The 18,976-nt window shown below is 37.9% G+C and overlaps 1 protein-coding gene across 5 annotated transcripts in view; it reads left to right on the top strand.

Annotated features, from left to right (window-relative positions):
• fbln2 (fibulin 2) overlaps nucleotides 1-18,976 on the top strand; it is a 390,205-nt gene that overhangs the window by 73,954 nt on the left and 297,275 nt on the right. For all 5 annotated transcript variants that reach the window (XM_036559120.1, XM_036559123.1, XM_036559122.1 and 2 more), the window contains 4 exons: nucleotides 7,467-7,601; nucleotides 11,242-11,382; nucleotides 16,704-16,847; nucleotides 18,052-18,180. In XM_036559120.1, the coding sequence (XP_036415013.1) occupies nucleotides 7,467-7,601; nucleotides 11,242-11,382; nucleotides 16,704-16,847; nucleotides 18,052-18,180 (549 nt within the window). The remainder of the gene's footprint in view (nucleotides 1-7,466; nucleotides 7,602-11,241; nucleotides 11,383-16,703; nucleotides 16,848-18,051; nucleotides 18,181-18,976) is intronic.

Below are 18,976 nucleotides of genomic sequence, written 5' to 3'. Positions count from 1 at the left end.
TCATTCAACTTATTGATGAATTTGATTAATAGTTAGCTTTTGTCCATTTTTGAAAACATTCCTGTTGATATATAAATGTCATTCATAATGTAAATATAACAGAATGTCACTAGAATGTCTTTACATTCTATTGTATATGTATATGTAATTCATTATGTAACTGTATTAATTATCTGTTTACATAATCACATTTACATGGTATAGCAAAATAGCAGTAATAACTCTACACTTCTAAGGGCTAATACTTGACAGACTATTATAAATCTGACTGGCAAGCCAGAGGTAGCTACTCAGTTGAATAGCCAAATTTGCTTATTCACCACACTGCTAGGGCTGTTTTCCTTTCAGTCCATGTTGTGTTTGATGGAGAAAATAACACTCACGGCCTGTAATCCTCACCACTTGCTCTTCAGTCATGCAGCCTCATGCCCACCTCTAACAGGCTCTCTAAAGCGCTTGCCTGGCCATGCCAATGCATTATTCATAACACGCATGGCCTCCAATGCATTTCAGAGTGGTGCATTTTGAAAGGAGGGTGTCATGCTAAAATGAGTCACAGAGGTGTAATGTAGTTTGTGTGGTGACCAGGGGTTAAATTGGAATTTGAAAGGTGGTGGGACTCTTGACAATGAATGTGAATTAATAAACATTGACCAGGGCTGCACAATATATCGTTGTCAACTGTTATCATGATATTAACCTTTATAATACTGATATCACAAAAGTGTATCTATCTATCTATCTATATATATATATATATATATATATATATATATATATATATATGTGTGTGTGTGTGTGTGTGTATGTATGGTGTGTGCGTGTGTGTGTATCCATATATATATATATATATATATATATATATATATATATATATATATATATATACATATATATATATATTCGCTAATTTCCAAATTTGATATCTGCAACACACTCCAAAAAAGTGTAAGATTAGGAAGCTTGTAGAATGATCAAAAACTGTGTGAGACAATAGTCCAACAGTGTAACTGGTGGGCCCAGAGTTTTTTTTACACACTTTTATATCCTAAGAACAGCTCAACCAGTTTGCACTGAAGTCCCTGCAGTTATAGAATAATAAGCCTTAATATGTAATAAGCCTGAGATTTTAGGGGGTTATGAACCACATTTCTCAATGCCCCACTGCGCCATCCGTGTCTTGAACATCATTAAAAGATTCAGAGGCACCAGATATCTCATGCATAAAGGGCAAGGCTAAAAACCAGTCCTGAATGCCTGTGACCTTTAATTCTTAGTAGTACATTCAAAACACTGCTTCTGTAAAGAATATAACCACATGGGGTTGGGAACACTTCAGAAAACCCTTGTCAGCATACAGAGTTCATTGCTGCATCTGCAATTGCAAGCTACGAACCTACTATGAAAAGCTGCAGCCCTATATTAACGACATTCTAGAAACACCGCCAACTTCTCTGAGAGTAAGCTCATCTGAGATTGACACAAAGTAGAAACATGCTGTGGTCTGACGAGTCCACATTATAAATTATTTTTGGAAATAATGGGCATTGTGTGCTCTGGGGCAAAGAGGAAAAAAACATGATTCTTGCCAACACAACAAAGGCCAAATTTCAAAGGCCACTGTCTGTCTTGGTATGGGTAGTGTTTTAGTGACAGTGACAAGGTGGCTTGCACATCTGTGAAGGCACTATTAATGCTGAGGGGTGCATACTCATTTTGGACCAACATATGCTGCCGTCTAGACAACATCTTTTTCAGGTACGTCCCTGCTTGTTTCAGCAAGACAAGGCCAAACCAAATTCTACATATGTTACAACTTTGTAGTAAGAGAGTGCAAGTGCTTGACCGGCCTGCCTGCATTCCAGACCTGTCTCACATTAAAAACATGTAATGCATTATGAAGTGCAGTGTTGACTGCTGAGCAGCCCAAGTGTTACATCAAGCAAGAATGGGAAAAAAATTGCACATTTACATCTATAACAATTGGTGTCCACATTCTCAAACAATAACTGAATGTTGGTAAAAGGAAAGGTGATGTAACACAGAGGTAAATATGCCCCTATGCCCCTGTCACAATTTGTTTGGAACATGTTGCAGGCATCAAATTTTGAATGAATTTTTGAGTGCTGTCTCACTGTTTTGGAATTGTATCTCTGTATACGTAAATTATTATGTATTCAAGGATTTTAGTATATTGTATATCATTGTCATATTGGAAAAATATCACATAATAGCAGTTTGGAATTAGATCGTTTTGACTTCATGAGGACTGATTTAAAGCTAAGATCACAGCATGTATCGTTAAAGCTTGGTTAGATGGGCTTGGTGCAGTGAACTGTTAACCTGAATTATTTTCAACCACAGTGCTTTACATAGGAAGATGTGAATGTCTTGATTAATCAAAATATAGAAACACTGTTTTCTCAGTGATTTTATGCATTAATGAAGCTCGAACTGCATAGAACTGCTTCACATATTTCTCCACACTGTCAGGCTTCACACTACGAAACGTATAAAACGTCTTTAACTTTGCAACAGTTGCTATGAAAGGTGGTTAATTTTACTGGTTGAAGCTGTGGTGTAAGACTTTACCATGGCTGTTGTTCAGACAAATAAGAGGATATGAAATGCAAGGGCATTTTGAAAAAAAGAGAGAGAGAGACTAAGACAGTACCCAGGTTTCAGCTGTCGGATTATATTCAAGAGAAAAACTGAAATATTGCAAAAGAAAAAAAAATATGAGAACAACGCTGTGCATAATATGGAAGGCACCTCATGTCAGAGAGCAATCGGGCATGATGCTGGAAGTTTTATTAGGTTTTATAAGAATATGATCTGTAACTTATTAAAGCTTTAGCTGGATTAGCTAAATTAGGTTGTTTTATTGTTTTACTTGAAAGACTGCAATAATTGTATGTAGTGCTTTGGTCTGTCCTTTGAAGGGCATTACAGTAATGACTGCTGTTTACCTTTCTTAATTTCTGCCTCCAGACTGTAGTTGCGATGACTTAGGAGAGCCTTTAACTAGCTCCAGGTCCAGAGTGAATTACAATTTTCTGCTGCTCGGGGATAATACTCACATTTTGGCACCTTTCCTTTTCCAAAAGGTTGAGTTGGACTGGAATGCTGGTGAAGTACTCACTTATTATTCACTACACTCAGGTCACGTGTCAGTTAAGCGTGAGTCAGATAAGCATGAGTCAAAGTCAAATTGCGAGTAAGTTAAGCAAGAATCGGTTTTGAGTTGCAAGTCAGTTAAGCGCAAGTCCGAGTGAAGTTGCGAGTCAGTTAGGTGGGAGTCTGAGTCAAGTGTTTGAGTCAAATTGCAAGTCAGTTAAGTGCTAGTCTTGAGTTAAGTTGCATGTCAGTTATGTGCGAGTCTGAGTTGAGTTGTGAGTCAGTTAAGTACAATTCTGGGTCGAGTCACAAGTCAGTTAAGCACAAGTCTAAGTCGAGTCACGAGTCAGTTAAACAAGTCCGAGTTGAACTGTGAGTCAGTTAGGCACAAGTTGAGTTGAGTTGCGAGTAAAATCAACATGCAGACTGCTAGGACAGTCACTGACTTGAGTCTCAATCTCTGGTAGCTACTATCAGACAAAAATATAAACACTTCATTAGTCATGTGACTTTATTTATTCACATTTACATTATTTATTCGACAAATGTGTTTCCATTGTAATTTATTGCATTTCTTTTTGCAAAAAGTTTATCCACTCCAAGCAAGAGCACAAACTTTAATGTGTATTTCTGAGATTTTATTCAGTACTTTTCATTTTAAACAAGTCTGTTTCTTTGGATTTGTCAAAAGCCACTTAAAATATGTGGATAGGAACCTGGCTAGTGAGAGAGTGAGAGTCCGTGCTTCCACTTTTATAACTCACTGGAAATAACACATCCCCAAAGCCCAGCAAACAGGTCCCTAAAAAACAAAAAAACAAAAAACAAGCGTGTCCATCAAAGTCCATGAGACAGAGAGCTGTGTGATGTGAACTTTCCTTCACTCCCTGAAACACAAGGAGCAGTTGGTCTTCAAACATAGTGAATAACCATTCACAGGGGGAAAATCTTACTTTCTACTTTGAACAAGGTAAAAAGGAGACTGAATGCTAGCAACTCAGTCTCCTTCACTCACATTTTGTATCCCTCAGCAAACTTCTTTGTCAAACATCTGCTCACTTACGGAAGACTCTACAGCATACATGTCGTACTTCATTTTGGCTTTCTGTGCTCCCGTGTCCCAAAGCAAGCCTCAGAGAGGATAAAAATTATCTGAGTGAGAGCCTATATCATGGAAAAGTTCCTCATTTTCTTTAATTAATTTTCCATACAGTCCATGTATAAAAAAACAAGCTGCTAGAACAGGCTGTTTTGAATTTATTGTTTTTGTGATGTCACAAAAACCACCACATTTCCATAAATCCACCTAGTTCATGCTGAATAAGACGTGTTGCAGTCTGGGCTGCTTTTTAAATGAGGTTCAGTATAGGCTAACCAATCAGAACAGAGATCATTTACATATATCAGTTTTAAAGCCAGAATAACAAAAAAGTTCTATGGGATAAACCCATAGGAAAATGGGCATGTAAAAAAAGAACTACGACTGTTTTTGGTACATAAACCACACAAATATTATTAGTAGAACTCCGGAAAAAGAGAAATACAAGAAAAAATTAGGCTAAGGGGCCTTTAAATGACATTTTTATCTAAACTAACATTAAGCTAATATGATACAAGTTAATATGATACAAGTATGATAATGCAAGCTAATTGTTAATACAAACAAATTATGGAAACTTGATTTACCATGATAAGGTAATATGCCCCTTTATTAAAGTGTCTTTTAGAGCCTTGAGCTTTAGCATTATATAGAAAACAGTTGCTTTTTGTTGTTTGTTGACACCAAATTGTTGTTAGTAACAAGCATAAGCAGGTTCAGACATTTGGCCAGCAACAAAGGCACACTTTTTATTTTTGCACTATAACTTTTATCTCAGTATCAGACAGAAGATGTTAACGATGTAGGCTAATAAACATTTGTAACATAAAAACATAAAAATGAAGTGCTCAACAATTATCCTGGAAAATGCCTGGCTAACAGTCAAGTCAACAATCAAAATGTGATGTTAGATATAATCACTAGGTTTTAGGCTATTAAAGTCAATAGGAACTAATGATAAAAAACATTTTGTATGCTAGATGAGGACGAGGTTGGGATTGTGCCTGTGGTAAAACATCATGCAGACCACTGTCCTAGCAGTTTGCATGCTAGGTAGCTAACATAATTTGATAACAGCTAAGCTTCAGCAGACTGCACTGCTATCAGAGTAAGGTAAGCTAACAGTAATCAATATTAGCTTGCATTTCAGTTTAGCTTCAAGAGCACTTTCCTGATTTACAGTACAGGGTATGCACAGATGAAATATATCTTGTGTAGTTGATGAAGAGTACTTTTTGCCACAAGGTTGTGGCAAAATAACAGTTATGGAGTCCTGAGCAGAATACAAAGACATTTGCCGCAGTTCTGCCCATTTTCCCCCCACGGTTACTCTCTAATGAGCAGTAGAATGGTGCCTGTGTTTTAGCCACGTCTCACCGGACAGCGCCACATTCAGGATGAACTTTAACATTGGACATCAGCCATGGACACTCAAACCCTCACAAATCACACACATACACACACACACACATACAGCAGGCTGTGTAACCCCTGCAGTGACCGTGACCCCATAGCAGGAGATTTGAGCTCCACCACAACACTGTCACTTTCCACTGTGACTCAACACTGCCAGATAAAACCTGATGTTGTAAATCGATGTTTTTCTCGCGCCGGTGTTTACCCGTTGTTGTGGTGCGCTGATAAGGCACCTCATGCTCTTTCCCTCCAGCACTCAAAGCTAAGAGACAGCACAAACAGTCCATACGCACACACATAGCTGCACACACACCAAAATTATTTTCCCTGGCAATAGTATGACATCGTGAATCCTCTTCTTGGCTTACCAAGCAGTCATTGTCCAAGCTAGAAATAATTACCTTCTCCTCTCTCTCCTCTCTTTCCCATACTCCTTTTCCCAGCCTTGTTTTGAATCATTTATTCGCAGCCTTGTCCAGAGTTATTGTCCTTAATAAATCCCCCTTCACAGCTGATGAACCTGGCCCATGCAGGAATGGCAGAAACATAAACTAAACCTATATACTGAAGCATATATCCGCCACGCTAAGGAGAAAGATTGCACCACCCAGCTGCCAGAGCGTTTCGCTTTACAAGCCTGAGCTGTTGGAAGGTCTCTGCCTGTTGGGATGGTGGCCTGGGAGGGCCTAGGCTTCCTCACCCAAAAGCCAGGCCCCCCAGATTTCTGATAATAATAAAAAATTCTTAATCCAATTAAAATCAAGCTTGTCACGCTGGCCGACCAGCCTTGGTCATTCTGGTTGACTTACTTGGTCATGATGGTAGACCAGCTAAACCATGAAACTCAACAGCTTGCCAAGCTGTTTTTCTCAGCAAGTATGCTATCTTGTGCTAGCTTTGGTAGCTAGCAAACAGTAGCACAGGTTTGACCCTCTAGGGCCGACCAGTGCATTAAAGTTTCTATATACATTTCTCTGTCTTTGCAATAATATAATGCGGAAATATGGTAATGGCAATGCCTTTGAACACATATAATAATTTCTATAATAATGAAGAAAATAAAGCAAGTATTAATAAATAAGCTTTCAGCTGCCTAAACTTAGTCTACCTTAAATAAAAAAATGCTAAAACACAGCTAAGGCTTTTGTTGACAGCTAATTTGTGATGGTGTACGCTGCTTTTGGTCTTGGTGGTCGGGATTGGTTAAGGCGATTGATCAGCTGGACTTCTAGTTGGATTAGATGAAAACATACCCTACACTATTCAACTGACTAAGCTGGTCATGCCAGACAGCTAGCTTTGTCAAGCTGCTCATGCTGGTCAACTAGGTTGGTTAGTAATGGTTAGTAAAACTAAATAATGCTATGCTATTTAATGCATTTGTACATACATTTATAGCAACTGTCTATGTTGTGTAGCTAACTTTTAGATACAGTTAAACAACTGTTGGGCCAACAATCTCTTTTCTTCTTTAGTTTACACAATTTCCCCCACAAAGGGGTAATAAAAACTGGGTTGTCTCCTCTGCCTGTAGTGGAAACAGAGAAAAATGTACTCAAGCATTGTAACGAGTGTAGCTGTAATTTGTTACTTTCCATGTGTGGTGTGTGGTGTGTGTTTGCTCCATCTGCTTGCGGCTCCATGTGCTTTGTCATGATTATGATGATGTTGCAGGCTGAGCTGCCAAACAGAGCTTTTGCAGGCCGGGGCCTTTGCCATATCTTTTCCAGCTGTGTGTCTGGCTCAGTCTCAGCGTGTTTCTGAGGCTGGATGTTTTGGAACTACAGTAACGCTGAGTAATTTCTGTCACGCGTGCTTCCCTCTGCCTCTCCAGATTTCAACGAGTGTGTGACGAACACACACACCTGCCTGCCGGACGAGCGCTGTGTGAACACGGTGGGGGCATTCGTGTGTGAGAGGCAGATTTCTTGTCCAAGTGGCTACCAGCTGAGGAATGGAGTGTGTGAAGGTGAGTCTCTCTCTCTCTCTCTCTCTCTCTCTTAGTTCAGTTTAGTTCTGCTTACTAAGATGCTATTCCATTTATGTTAGTTTTTCCTTTAATTTGCCACCCTTCATTCATTCAATTTCCAGTCAAAACAACATTAAATACAGCTCACTCATTTTTCAGGACATTAGATAGAAGATAATCTGCTTGCATAAGGAAAGTTGAAGGAAAATAAAGAGTTTCCAAATGTGGAGTTCAAAAAGGTATTAAAAATCTAAACAAAATGTGACTCCACAACTGCGCAAGACCTGGCAGACCACCAAACTATCACTATCAGATAAATAGTACTCAAAGCTTTCATCTTTGAGAGGTGGTAAAATGTTAAGCTCCACTCGTGGTTCAGATCTGAAACATTCCAAGTGTTTCTGTCCATCCTTCCACTGTGAGAAGACAACTCAGTGCTCTGGTTGAGAAATCAAACAATCAAACAAAGAAGCTGCTGGTGTTCTCAGAACAATGGACTGACCAACCCGGACCTGAACATCATTGGGTGCGTATGGGAATACTTGGGTCGAGAGAAGCAGAAAATACAAAAACTTTTAAGGCTGAACTTAGGTGGAGGTGTGGAAAGATATCCCTGCAGATTTCTTTGAAAAGCTAAAAGCATACTTTATGAAAAGAATGGAAGCTGTAATAAAGGCAAAGTTTATGTATGTATGTATAGTTAGTTATTATATTATTGATTTTTTGTTAAATGTATGTTTTGTCCTGATGCTGAGAAATGAGTAACTACTTAATGGCCATTTTGACTGGAAATTAATGCATATTTATTTATATATAATGCTGTATAACTGATGATACATACATGTAATATAATAATAATACATGATATAATCCTTTCTCTCCCTCACCCCTTCTCTATCTGTCTCCTTCATTCTTTGTGCCAAACCTCATAGAAAATCCATGTGTAATCTCATGTAAGATTTGCATGCATTGGTTGTAATTCTCATTACCATAGTGTGCAAAAAGGGCATGCACTAGCAGTTTAAAGTTCATAGATAACGTTTACAATGTATTAAATGGTCATTACGAGGTCATTATGATGAGCTTGCTGTGTAATCCAAAAAATTGAATTTTTAGATCTTAGTTACACACCACTCTTTTCTTTCAGTGCTCTTTAGGAGCATCTTGTCGGGCTTTGGTCAAAAAGTCTTTAAAGGAATAGTTTGGCAAAAAATCTAATTTTCACAATTTTGTCAATCAGCCAAGACATATTTAGCATCCAAAGTTTGCTTCCTTTGTTTAGCACTAGAGCTGTAAGGCTAATACAGCTAAGTAATGGAAGGTTATACTTCACCGGTTAGCACTGTGCAAACTGCATGCCTAATTCATCACAAACTTTGCCTCCATGTGGAGTTTAGTCATTTCAAACAGACTTTCTTATGTGGTTTCTGACACTGTATGACATACTGTTACGTAGAAAAAAGAGACAAAAAGTATATTGAAGCCTTAATTCTTGTCTGTAGGTGTACTTTTGACCATTCTGTCCTAATCTAGGACCAGCTAACCATCACAGGCACATAGGGGACCTATGAAAACTTTTCAAAGGAGCTTTGCTTTTAAATAGAATCTTCCAAGTTATCATCCACAGGCAGCATTCCAGCTCCTGGTCCTGAGTAGCAGCTACTATCAAAGCTAACCAGGTGGTGAAAACGAACAGACCCAATGAACACTGGGGCTTTTTTGTGTCCTCTGACCCCATCACAGATCCACCACAGGGTCTCTTTTATCTTCTTTCATCTAAAAATGCAGAATAGAGCCCAGCACATCTAATCAAGCTGCACCACTGAAGATTAGCTGTAAAGTAACAGTCGGCTAACAGCTGAATGTCTTCTGACATCAGAGAGATCAAGCAGGATGTTTTTTGGACGTCTTTTGGGACAGATGTCAGATAGATCCATCAACAGCTGAAGATATTAAAAATGTTAATCCCACAGAAAAAGGTTTTTACCAACAGTTGCTCAATAAAAAGTAAACAAAGAGGAACAATCCAGCGAGTCAACATTAGCAAGAACACTATGAAAAAATCCAAAGTATCTCTAATATGTAAGTCAAATATAATGCACACACACTGAGCTGGGCAAAAACTTTGCTAAGGCCTTTGATTCTTGTCGGCGGCTGGCGTGGGACAGAGCAATAAACGCGTAGGGATAATTAAGATAATAATTGGCAAACGAGAGAACAAGGGAGTGAACTAATTACGTGCTTGAAAGAGAAGAAGAGAATTTCCTGCAATGAGGTTGTACAGAGGTTTTGGACTGGACCACAGAAACCTCTAATTATGATTGCACTCTTAGACGGTTAGCGAAGCTAATGCTAATCTGTTGAAGTAATGATGTTGCCCAGTTGAGCCGCACCTTATAAGTTCATCAACAAAACGGGTTTTCTGTCTTCGAGAAGGCAAATATGCAGCAGAAAGGGTGTTGGCAAGCAGAGGAAAATGCTGGGCGTGTTTTGGTGAAGGTGTCAGTGATCCTGTAATGAATTCTCTCCCTCAAAATAACTATGCTCTGTCATTGAGCCACAGTGCCACCTACTGGCTATTGCTGGTTTCTGCACCTTCAGTGTCTCTTTCTTAATTCTTAAGCCCTGTTGGAGCTGAATTAGTTTTAGCTGGGGTGTTTCTGCACTCTCAAAGCAGATTTGTTAATTTTATGTAAGTTTTTACACAAAATGTGTTCAAACAGATCCCATACAAGGGCAGTGTGCTTTGTTTTTTACTGTCTTGACAGTAATAACTATAGTGCGAATGGCCTTATGTGAGTGGATGTCACGCTAACACAATAACAAAACCTCCTTATAGACACAGCCTGTTATTGAGTGTATCCTCTAGCCTAAAGCTGATGTAGACATCCAGGCTGTTACCTTTCAGCCAGGGCAATTTCTGGGAATTTAGTGAAATTACACAGATACTTTATCCAGTACTAGTGGTCTGCACATGTGTGTAATTAAAGCCTGAGTCCGACTTGTACCTGCGACTTTGAGACCCCACCAGACCAGGCCTGACTGGTGCTGTTGAATTTAAGACCTAAACCCGCCTGCATGCACATACAATACAAGCCTTATTTGTATATAGCTTTGCTGTAAACTTAACTGTAGTGTGTATAGACAATAGTAGGAAAAGAGAGAGAGCATGTAAGACAGAAAATGCAATGAGAAAGTGCTAAATTTAAGGCACATTCTTTCAGATAAAACAAAGTTTCTACATAAAAAAATCACACATTACAAAACTAACTTGAACTTGTCCCGAGCTGGATGTAGCATGTGAAAAATGAAAATAAAAATAAAATGAGACTCAAATACAGCCCAAAACCTGATATTTTGTCAGGCAGGCCTTGCTGGGCTTGGGTCAGGTAGGTTAGCAGACATCTGTCACGTACCAGCCGGCCACATGGCATTACACAACCTCCTGTCTTGAAACTAATCAAGCTACAAAAGTGCTTTACTTTCATTAATCAACGATCAAGCTTAGATCAAATAGTAGTCATCAGTCATGCAGTGATATCTCAAACAATCAACCTCACTATCCAGACCAATCAGTTAACCTTAATGATGCACCTGCCTGTGAGGTCTGTTCTAACACCTGGCCTGCTCTGTCCTGCAGACATTGAAGAGTGTGTGCTGCGGAGCCACAACTGTGCACCAGGACTCCAGTGCCAGAACACACTCGGCTCCTTCCACTGCAGCCCGAAACAACAGCGCTGCCTCACTGGATTCACACAGGACCCCCACGGCAACTGCATCGGTGAGAAAGAGAGAGAGAATGCATGAGAGAAAGAATAGAGAAAATAGAGAGAATAAATAAGAATAAATAGGGTGGATGTGAAGGAGAGAGAGAGAGAGAGAGGCAAGAGAGAAATAGAGAGGGGATGGACAGAAGAGAGAAGTAAAACAGAAAAAGAGAATGGATGAAACAGTGAGAAAGAAAGAGAATGAATAAGAGAAAAGGGAGAAAATTAATAAGGGACAGAGAAAAGGAAAGGGAATAAATGCAGAAGAGTACATAGCAGATAGAGAGAGAGAGAGAGAGAGAGAGAGAGAGGGAGAGAGAGGGAGAGAGAGAGGGAGTGTGTTAAACAGAATATATAGAGAAAAAGAATGAATAAGGGAGAGAGTGAGAAAGAGAGAGAAGTGGATGAGAGAGAGAAAGATAGAGAACACATAAAGGTGAAAGATTGTGATGGAGAAAGAGAGAGAACAAAGGCATCACACAAGGAAAATATATAAGAGAGAGAGAGAGAGAGAGAGAGAGAAAGAATAAATAAGGGAAAGAATGTGTGAGAGGCGAAGGAGAAAATGGACAAAAGAGAGAGAATGAAAGACAGGGAGAGAGGATCAGTGGGAGAATGTATGAGAGAAAGAATGAATAAGGGAGAGTGGGAATGAGAGAATTACAGTGCAAGAGAGAGGGGTGAGTGAAAGAAAGACGGAGAGAGAATAAATGAGAAGTGTGAAAGAGAGAGTGACAGAAAGAAAATGAATGAAGGAGAATGTGAGAGTGAGAGAGAATGAATGAAAGATAGAGTATAAAAAATAATATTAATGAAAGACAATGAAGTATGACGATAGAGGTAACAATGTATTATATATATCATTCATGTGAAGAAAGTAGTGCTGAGAGAAAAAGTGAGGGAGAGGATGAATGAATGAGTGACAGAGTGTGAAAAAATAATAAAGATAATAAATGAAAATGATAAAACATATTATGATCGAAATAACAAAATATAATATATGTCGTTCATGTCAAGAAAGACACAGCTGGGAGAGAGCAAGGGAGAGAGAGAGAGAGAGAGAGAGAGAGAGAGAGAGAGAGAGAGAATAAGAGAGAGTTACTGCCCCCTACTGGAAATATCTAGAACTCAAAGACCTGCTGCTTTGATATCTGTTTGATCTCTGTTAAAAATCCAGGGTCTCATTAATCAAAGTGTGAGAAGAACATGTTCTGAATCTCTGTGGAAGAACCGCCAGTACAGACTACATAATTGGTATTTAATGAAAGTGCATACGCACAGCTGCTTGCAATGAATGATGATAGATCCTAAGCACAGGGCCGGCGTGTGCTATTTTGCTGTTCTAGGCTAAATATAATTTTGCTGCCCTGACTTGCAGCATTACAACAAAAAGGCAACAACATACAAAAGCCAATGCTTCACCCATAAAGACAAATGAATATTGTTGGGCCGTTTCAGCACGTGTTAAACAAGCTAGCTATATGTATACAACTGTGTGCAAAGGTTTGAACACTCTCAGTCAAATTACATGCTTTGTATATCTTAAAATAAATTAACAAATTATCTACAGGGAAAAAACTTAACACTTGTATGGTGTTGGGGTCTGTGGGACCCATTTTCAGTGTTTACCAAATTAAAAAAATGGTGCAATTTATTATTATTTCAACCCCAGATTCCTTGGCCTATGCACATTTTCTGTGAAGAACGCATAAAATAACACATTTTCAGTGACTTCACACTGTACACTCCCTACACGTTTATACACATGTGGTGTTGGGGTGAACCCACGGGGAATAAAAGTGTGGAGGTGCTGTGTCCCTTCACTCTGTTCTCCTCCAACATGGCCTGCTGTTAGTGTGTGTGTCTTTGTATGTGTATGTGTTTGTATACGTATGCGTGTGTGTGAGGGTGGACAAGATGGACAAGCTGCTGACTGGCTACAGCTGCTAAAGGAGAACCCTACGCTGGCCACTTGGGATATGTTAAATTGTTATGGCTGTATTCATTTAAAAAACAATAATGCTGTGGGTCCACCAGCCCACTGAGTAACAAAAACATCAACACCACACAAGTGTTAAGTGTGGCATTTCTAAAGTTTATATATAAGTATACATATACCACAAAAAGGGTTGTTCTATTGTTACAGGTTTGACATCATAACAGTAGAAGAACTTTTTTGGTACTATATAAAAGGTTCTATATAGAACCATATACAGCACATTCTCCATCAATCTAAAGAACCCTTTAATCATGCAAAGGGTTCTATGATTGTTCGTGGTTCTATTTCCAACCATTTTTTGTACTAAAGAACCCTTGAAGAACCATTTTTTAAGTGTGTATGTATTCATTTGTGGATTGATTACACATCGCAGATGAATTTATATTGTAAGAACGACATGATTGATCAAACAATACAAGCTGTTTTATTTGGAGTAACTGAATATGTTGTGTGTGACTTTTTTAATTGCTTCGTGTAACTGTCAAATTGCGTCAACCAGTTGCATGAAAATTCCACTGTTTAATGCAAGGCTAATAATGAATTTTTAACATGCAATGCTGACATTTTCATATTTCAACTGGAATATATTTAATTTAATAATACATAATTATTTAACAATGTTTATTTAATCATTACAACATTTAATTTTTACTTTTTACGCTTGACTTACCATTAATCAAAGTTAAATTTAAGCTAGTGAAAATTTTATCTCCATTTTAAAAGAACTGGGAAAAGCATTAACGTTTGGTAATGCTATTTTGAGTGGTCGTTTGTAAAAGATTAATAAACTCAGTAACACATCAACAACATATCAGTGACGTAGCAGTAGTAAAGGATCTGAATATGTTGAGGTAAATATCTTGAAAATGTACTGTTGATACATTACTTACATTAAGTAGATGTATTGTTATGTTACATGAGGTAGTTAATATGTTACTTCCGTTATGCAAAACCTAACTTTACCCAGCCTTACCCGACACCTAACCCTAAACCCACCCTGGCCCTATTCCTAACCCTAACCTTAACCTCAATCCGAAACCTAATCCTAACCCTCCCCATGGCCCTAATCCTAACCTTAACCTTAACCTCAACCCAAAAGCTAATTCTAACCCTTGCCCTGGCCCTAAACCTAATCCTGACCTTAACTTTAACCAAACCTAATCCAATTAAGCTCCAGTTACAGAATTGTGTCAGAAGCTTGTTGAAGATATTGAGATGGTCTGTATTAAACCTGTTACATGTTCAGTGTTCAGGTGAATATCTACAGATATGAACTTGGACACCAAATAAAGTGAAAAACAACTGAATTCAGCAGATTATAAACAATTTTTCAACGCAGTTAATTGAAAGTCTCGATAATCTACTGAATGTATTCACTGCTTCTACATCATTGATATGTTGTTGATATGCTACTTAGAATCTGTTGTGTTTATTTCATTTAAAAAGACTACTCAAAGTGTCACCCTAAATTTGTACATGCTAGAACACCTGCTAGTAAAAGTTAGAATTGGGTTGCTTACATTTCACATTCATTTTCTATTAATATTAATACAATTGTACTTGTCTGCATTGGATTTTTGAAATATTAAGATAAGCTAAAACACTGTGTTATAAAACACACTTCCTGCACAATTCGTATGTGTCAAGATCTCAAGAAAAGCAAGGTCAACCACTGTCTGTATCATCACAATAAGTCTTTAACCATAATAAGCCATGCAAGAGGAGTTTACCATTTAAAAAGTTCAGGGGATCTTTAAAATGATTTTTAGCCAGTTCAGTAACCCAGATAAAGTTTAACTTATCTTAGAGCATTACGCCCTGTCTTTTAAAAGTTTTGATGTTGATCTTGGTCTTCCGTATAAGATTAATCCAAAACTTTTTCAGCTTCATGAATGAAATAAAAACAGCACCACTCCCGAGATCAAGTGTGTGTCAGGCATTATACATTCCTCAGTAAAAACTTTCCACCATTTCTTAGTTTAATAATTCAGACTACTTTACTGCCACCATCGTTGTCACTGCAGGATTGTTTGGAGGAGTTCTGTTTTCTTGATGTGGAACGTTTAAAGATGATTGTGATTGGCTGCGAGGCATGCCAAGCTGAATTTTACGGTCAATTATGCAGAAATAGCTGCAAAAAATGAGACTTGTGTCTCATGAACAGTTTACCTGCAATTACGCTTTTCTATCACTAGTTGTTTCTGCATATGCCTGGATATGAATAGTTCTGCTATTCATAACTATACATGCATTCTCACACACAGTATAAATGTGATAAATCAAATGTGCACGGTGATATTTGAGGCTCCAGGAGAATCACACTCACACTGTGTTTTAAAAAATGCTAAAAACAGCCCCACATCCGCCAACTGACTGAAAGGAAAGAATACACTCTCTGGATCATGCACTTTTAGTTTCGATAACATCATTTCTTAGAAAAGACTTGCATATCATGTCGGGAAAGATTGAAATTATTGATTAGCCAACGCCTCTAATCTCCAACAAGGCCAGTCTTATCTGTGGGTCTCTTTCTCTCTTTGATTTCCAGTCTGTTCCATGTGAATGATATTCTACTCTGATACGTCCTCAATGGAAAAAAATAATTAGTTCTTTTGCTCTTCAGTTGTAAACTTATCTTGCAGCGAGCAGCAGAGACTAAAGGCCAGCTCACACTGAAAGTGTTTCTTTAGCGTCTTTTATTTGTCAGTCTGATGGAACAGATAATGCCTCCATTTTAGTCAATGTTTCAGTCCACATACACTCTGCTAGACATACATCCCCTTACGTTGTTTTTACAATCATTTCTTTTTTCCACTTTTAAAATCTCTTAAAAACATTAACACTGCTGCTTTCTATAGTGTTGTGAACTACTGTATATTTAAAACTGTCATCTGTTAGGGTTATAATCATGTTGGCACTGTACTAAAGGTACTTGAATTTTAATCAGGCCTGAAATTTTGGCTATTAATTAGGATGTGAGAAATTGTTTGTCAAAACACCTCAATTTAGACTGTGTTGTTAATTCAAATGATGATGAGATGAGACATTATTACTTGCTGTTCTCAAACTGCCTATTTTTGATTAGCTACAGCAACAAAGTCCAGCTTGGTAGTGGAAACTGCACCCCTCATTTATTTTATAGTATATTTTTCCTTCATTACTTATTTTCCATTATTTTCATGATGCTTGCTTTCAGTTTTTCAAAGAAATATAAAAAAAGGAATATTTCTCCATACCTGCAAAGTTGCGTCTTGTGCGTGACAGTTTCTCATTAGGTTGAATGAGATGTTGCATGAATTCTGAATACCCCTTCTCCTCCCTGCTCCTCTCTTTCAGATGTAGATGAGTGCAGTGCATTATCGGAACCATGTACTTCGGGCTTTAACTGTATCAACACAGTGGGATCGTACACCTGCCAGCGCAAAATCATGACATGCAGCCGGGGATTTCATTCCAGCCCTGATGGAGCACGCTGCGTAGGTGAGCATGCACACACACACACACACACACACACACACACTAAGAATAGTAATATCTCACAATGATTTTATTAAATCACAATTCTTTTGGAAATGATTTAGTGCGTCATTCATTAGTGCAAATTCAGCAGGTGATGAGAGATACGTCTCCCCTCTGTTAGTGTTAGTTCTCTTAGTGAAGCAGGTAGCCTAACAGCTAATTTACTACCTTTTAGTTGTATCAACGTTATGTGATCTTTATCTGTCTACACTATATTGTTCGATTTTGTGTTTTATTATTGACATCTAAAGCATTAGACATCATGACATAATGACATCATATTCTAGTTTATGTATGAAATTGGCAACATTTATGTGCTGCTAATTTTGTATGTAGGCTATAACCTTCTGAGATTGGTACCCCCACTTGTCAGACCAAATTTGCACCCCTGGCACCATCTAATTTCACAGTTCTCCCAGGTTTGATTGGATTGTTTTGGTATGATTCAGAATGATGTTTAAAAATGCACTGAATACATGGTCTCACTTCATTTGGATAACCCCCAGTAGATTATCTATACAGATAGATCTTCAATTTATCATCAAACTATTTGTTGAAAGCAAATGATCCTCAACATTGTCAGGGTAAGGTTTAGATTTAGATTTTTGGGTTAGGTCAAGATTTTGGGTTACAGTAAATTAAGGTAAAGTTAATAGATAATTAGTAGAATGCAAATTAGATGCAAGATAAGCATCTATGAAGCATTTACAGTGAGCTATCCAAAGAAGTGTTACCGAATACATACATGACTGCAGGAACTCTTTACACAGTAGTGGAATATAAACAATAAAAACAATACACCAAGCTTTTTTAGATTTATGTTGAAAAATTGCCCAAGAATTTTGGCAAAAAAATGCAAAAACAAATACTTTATTGAACATTACTATGTTGGATGATAATATTATAACAGACAATATTAACTTCTATAATTACAATAATAACTCCTATCATAATCCTAAGGGTGAAAGTTATGGTTAAAATAAGTGTTATTTAGGATTGAGGATAAGGTTAGGTGAATTAGATATTCAGATATTAGATATTTGGTTAAACGCAAGTTAAAGTTAATGTGAACCATCAGAAACAGGTGTTACCCAGTTTACAGCTGAACTTGTGAGTGTCCTTTGTAGCTGTTTGGCTGTGTTTGAGTGTCCTGCTGTGTGAGTAGATGTGGATGAGTGTGCGATGGGAACGCACCGCTGTGGGGAAGGACAAGTGTGCCACAACACACCAGGCAGCTTCCGCTGTGACTGCCAAACTGGATACCAATACGACTCCAGCCGCAGGACCTGCGTTGGTACGTCTCTCACAAGATTTGTGTGGGTTGTAGAACCACATGAAAACCAACATTAAAAAGAAATTCCACCACATTTTCAAACATTTCTAATGCAGTTGTTAAGATCATTGAAAGTCATTCTGAGTGATCTGATGTACAATGCTCCATTCTATAGAAATATACCAAGTCAGAAGTGTTTGCAGTGGTGGTTGGAACCAGACATTTGAAGCAATTACTGTCTCTTAAAGCTACCTTGCAGATACACTAAATGGATACATGTACGCTGGCTGATGACTGAGGCACTGATTTAAAGCTATTTGTGGTGGAGAGGTGCATGCAGGGCGTTTTCAGGCAAAGAAAGCATGTTTTATCAAATTTACCACTATTTTACCATTATCAACATTATAAATATAATAAGACAGATATAAAAAGTATGTCAAGTATGTCAGAGAGACTGAATTGAGGCCTCCTTGAATTTCATCATAATGGATCGAGGTTTACCATCTTTAAAGACATACTGATTCTTTAAATGTGCTCAAAAGAATCGAGGATCTATAAAGTTATGAATTCAGAGATGCAAGATTTGCTTACAACAGCAACAGCATATTAGTATTTTCCTGCTATAACACTCCTACATGTAATGGTACACATCAAAATTGTAATAAATTGCATCACTTTATACCACAACATGCTTTTCTGAGCATATCATGGATATCATCAGTACCTTAAGACCACAGACCAACTTCATGTTTTACTACAAAGAGAACATTATTATACTACTATTAAAGCTACTAATCACATATCAGATTCCTGAAGG

The sequence above is a fragment of the Colossoma macropomum genome, unplaced genomic scaffold (genome assembly GCF_904425465.1).
Source record: "Colossoma macropomum unplaced genomic scaffold, Colossoma_macropomum, whole genome shotgun sequence".
Lineage (NCBI taxonomy): Eukaryota > Metazoa > Chordata > Actinopteri > Characiformes > Serrasalmidae > Colossoma > Colossoma macropomum.
This window is presented reverse-complemented; position numbering and strand designations above follow the sequence as displayed.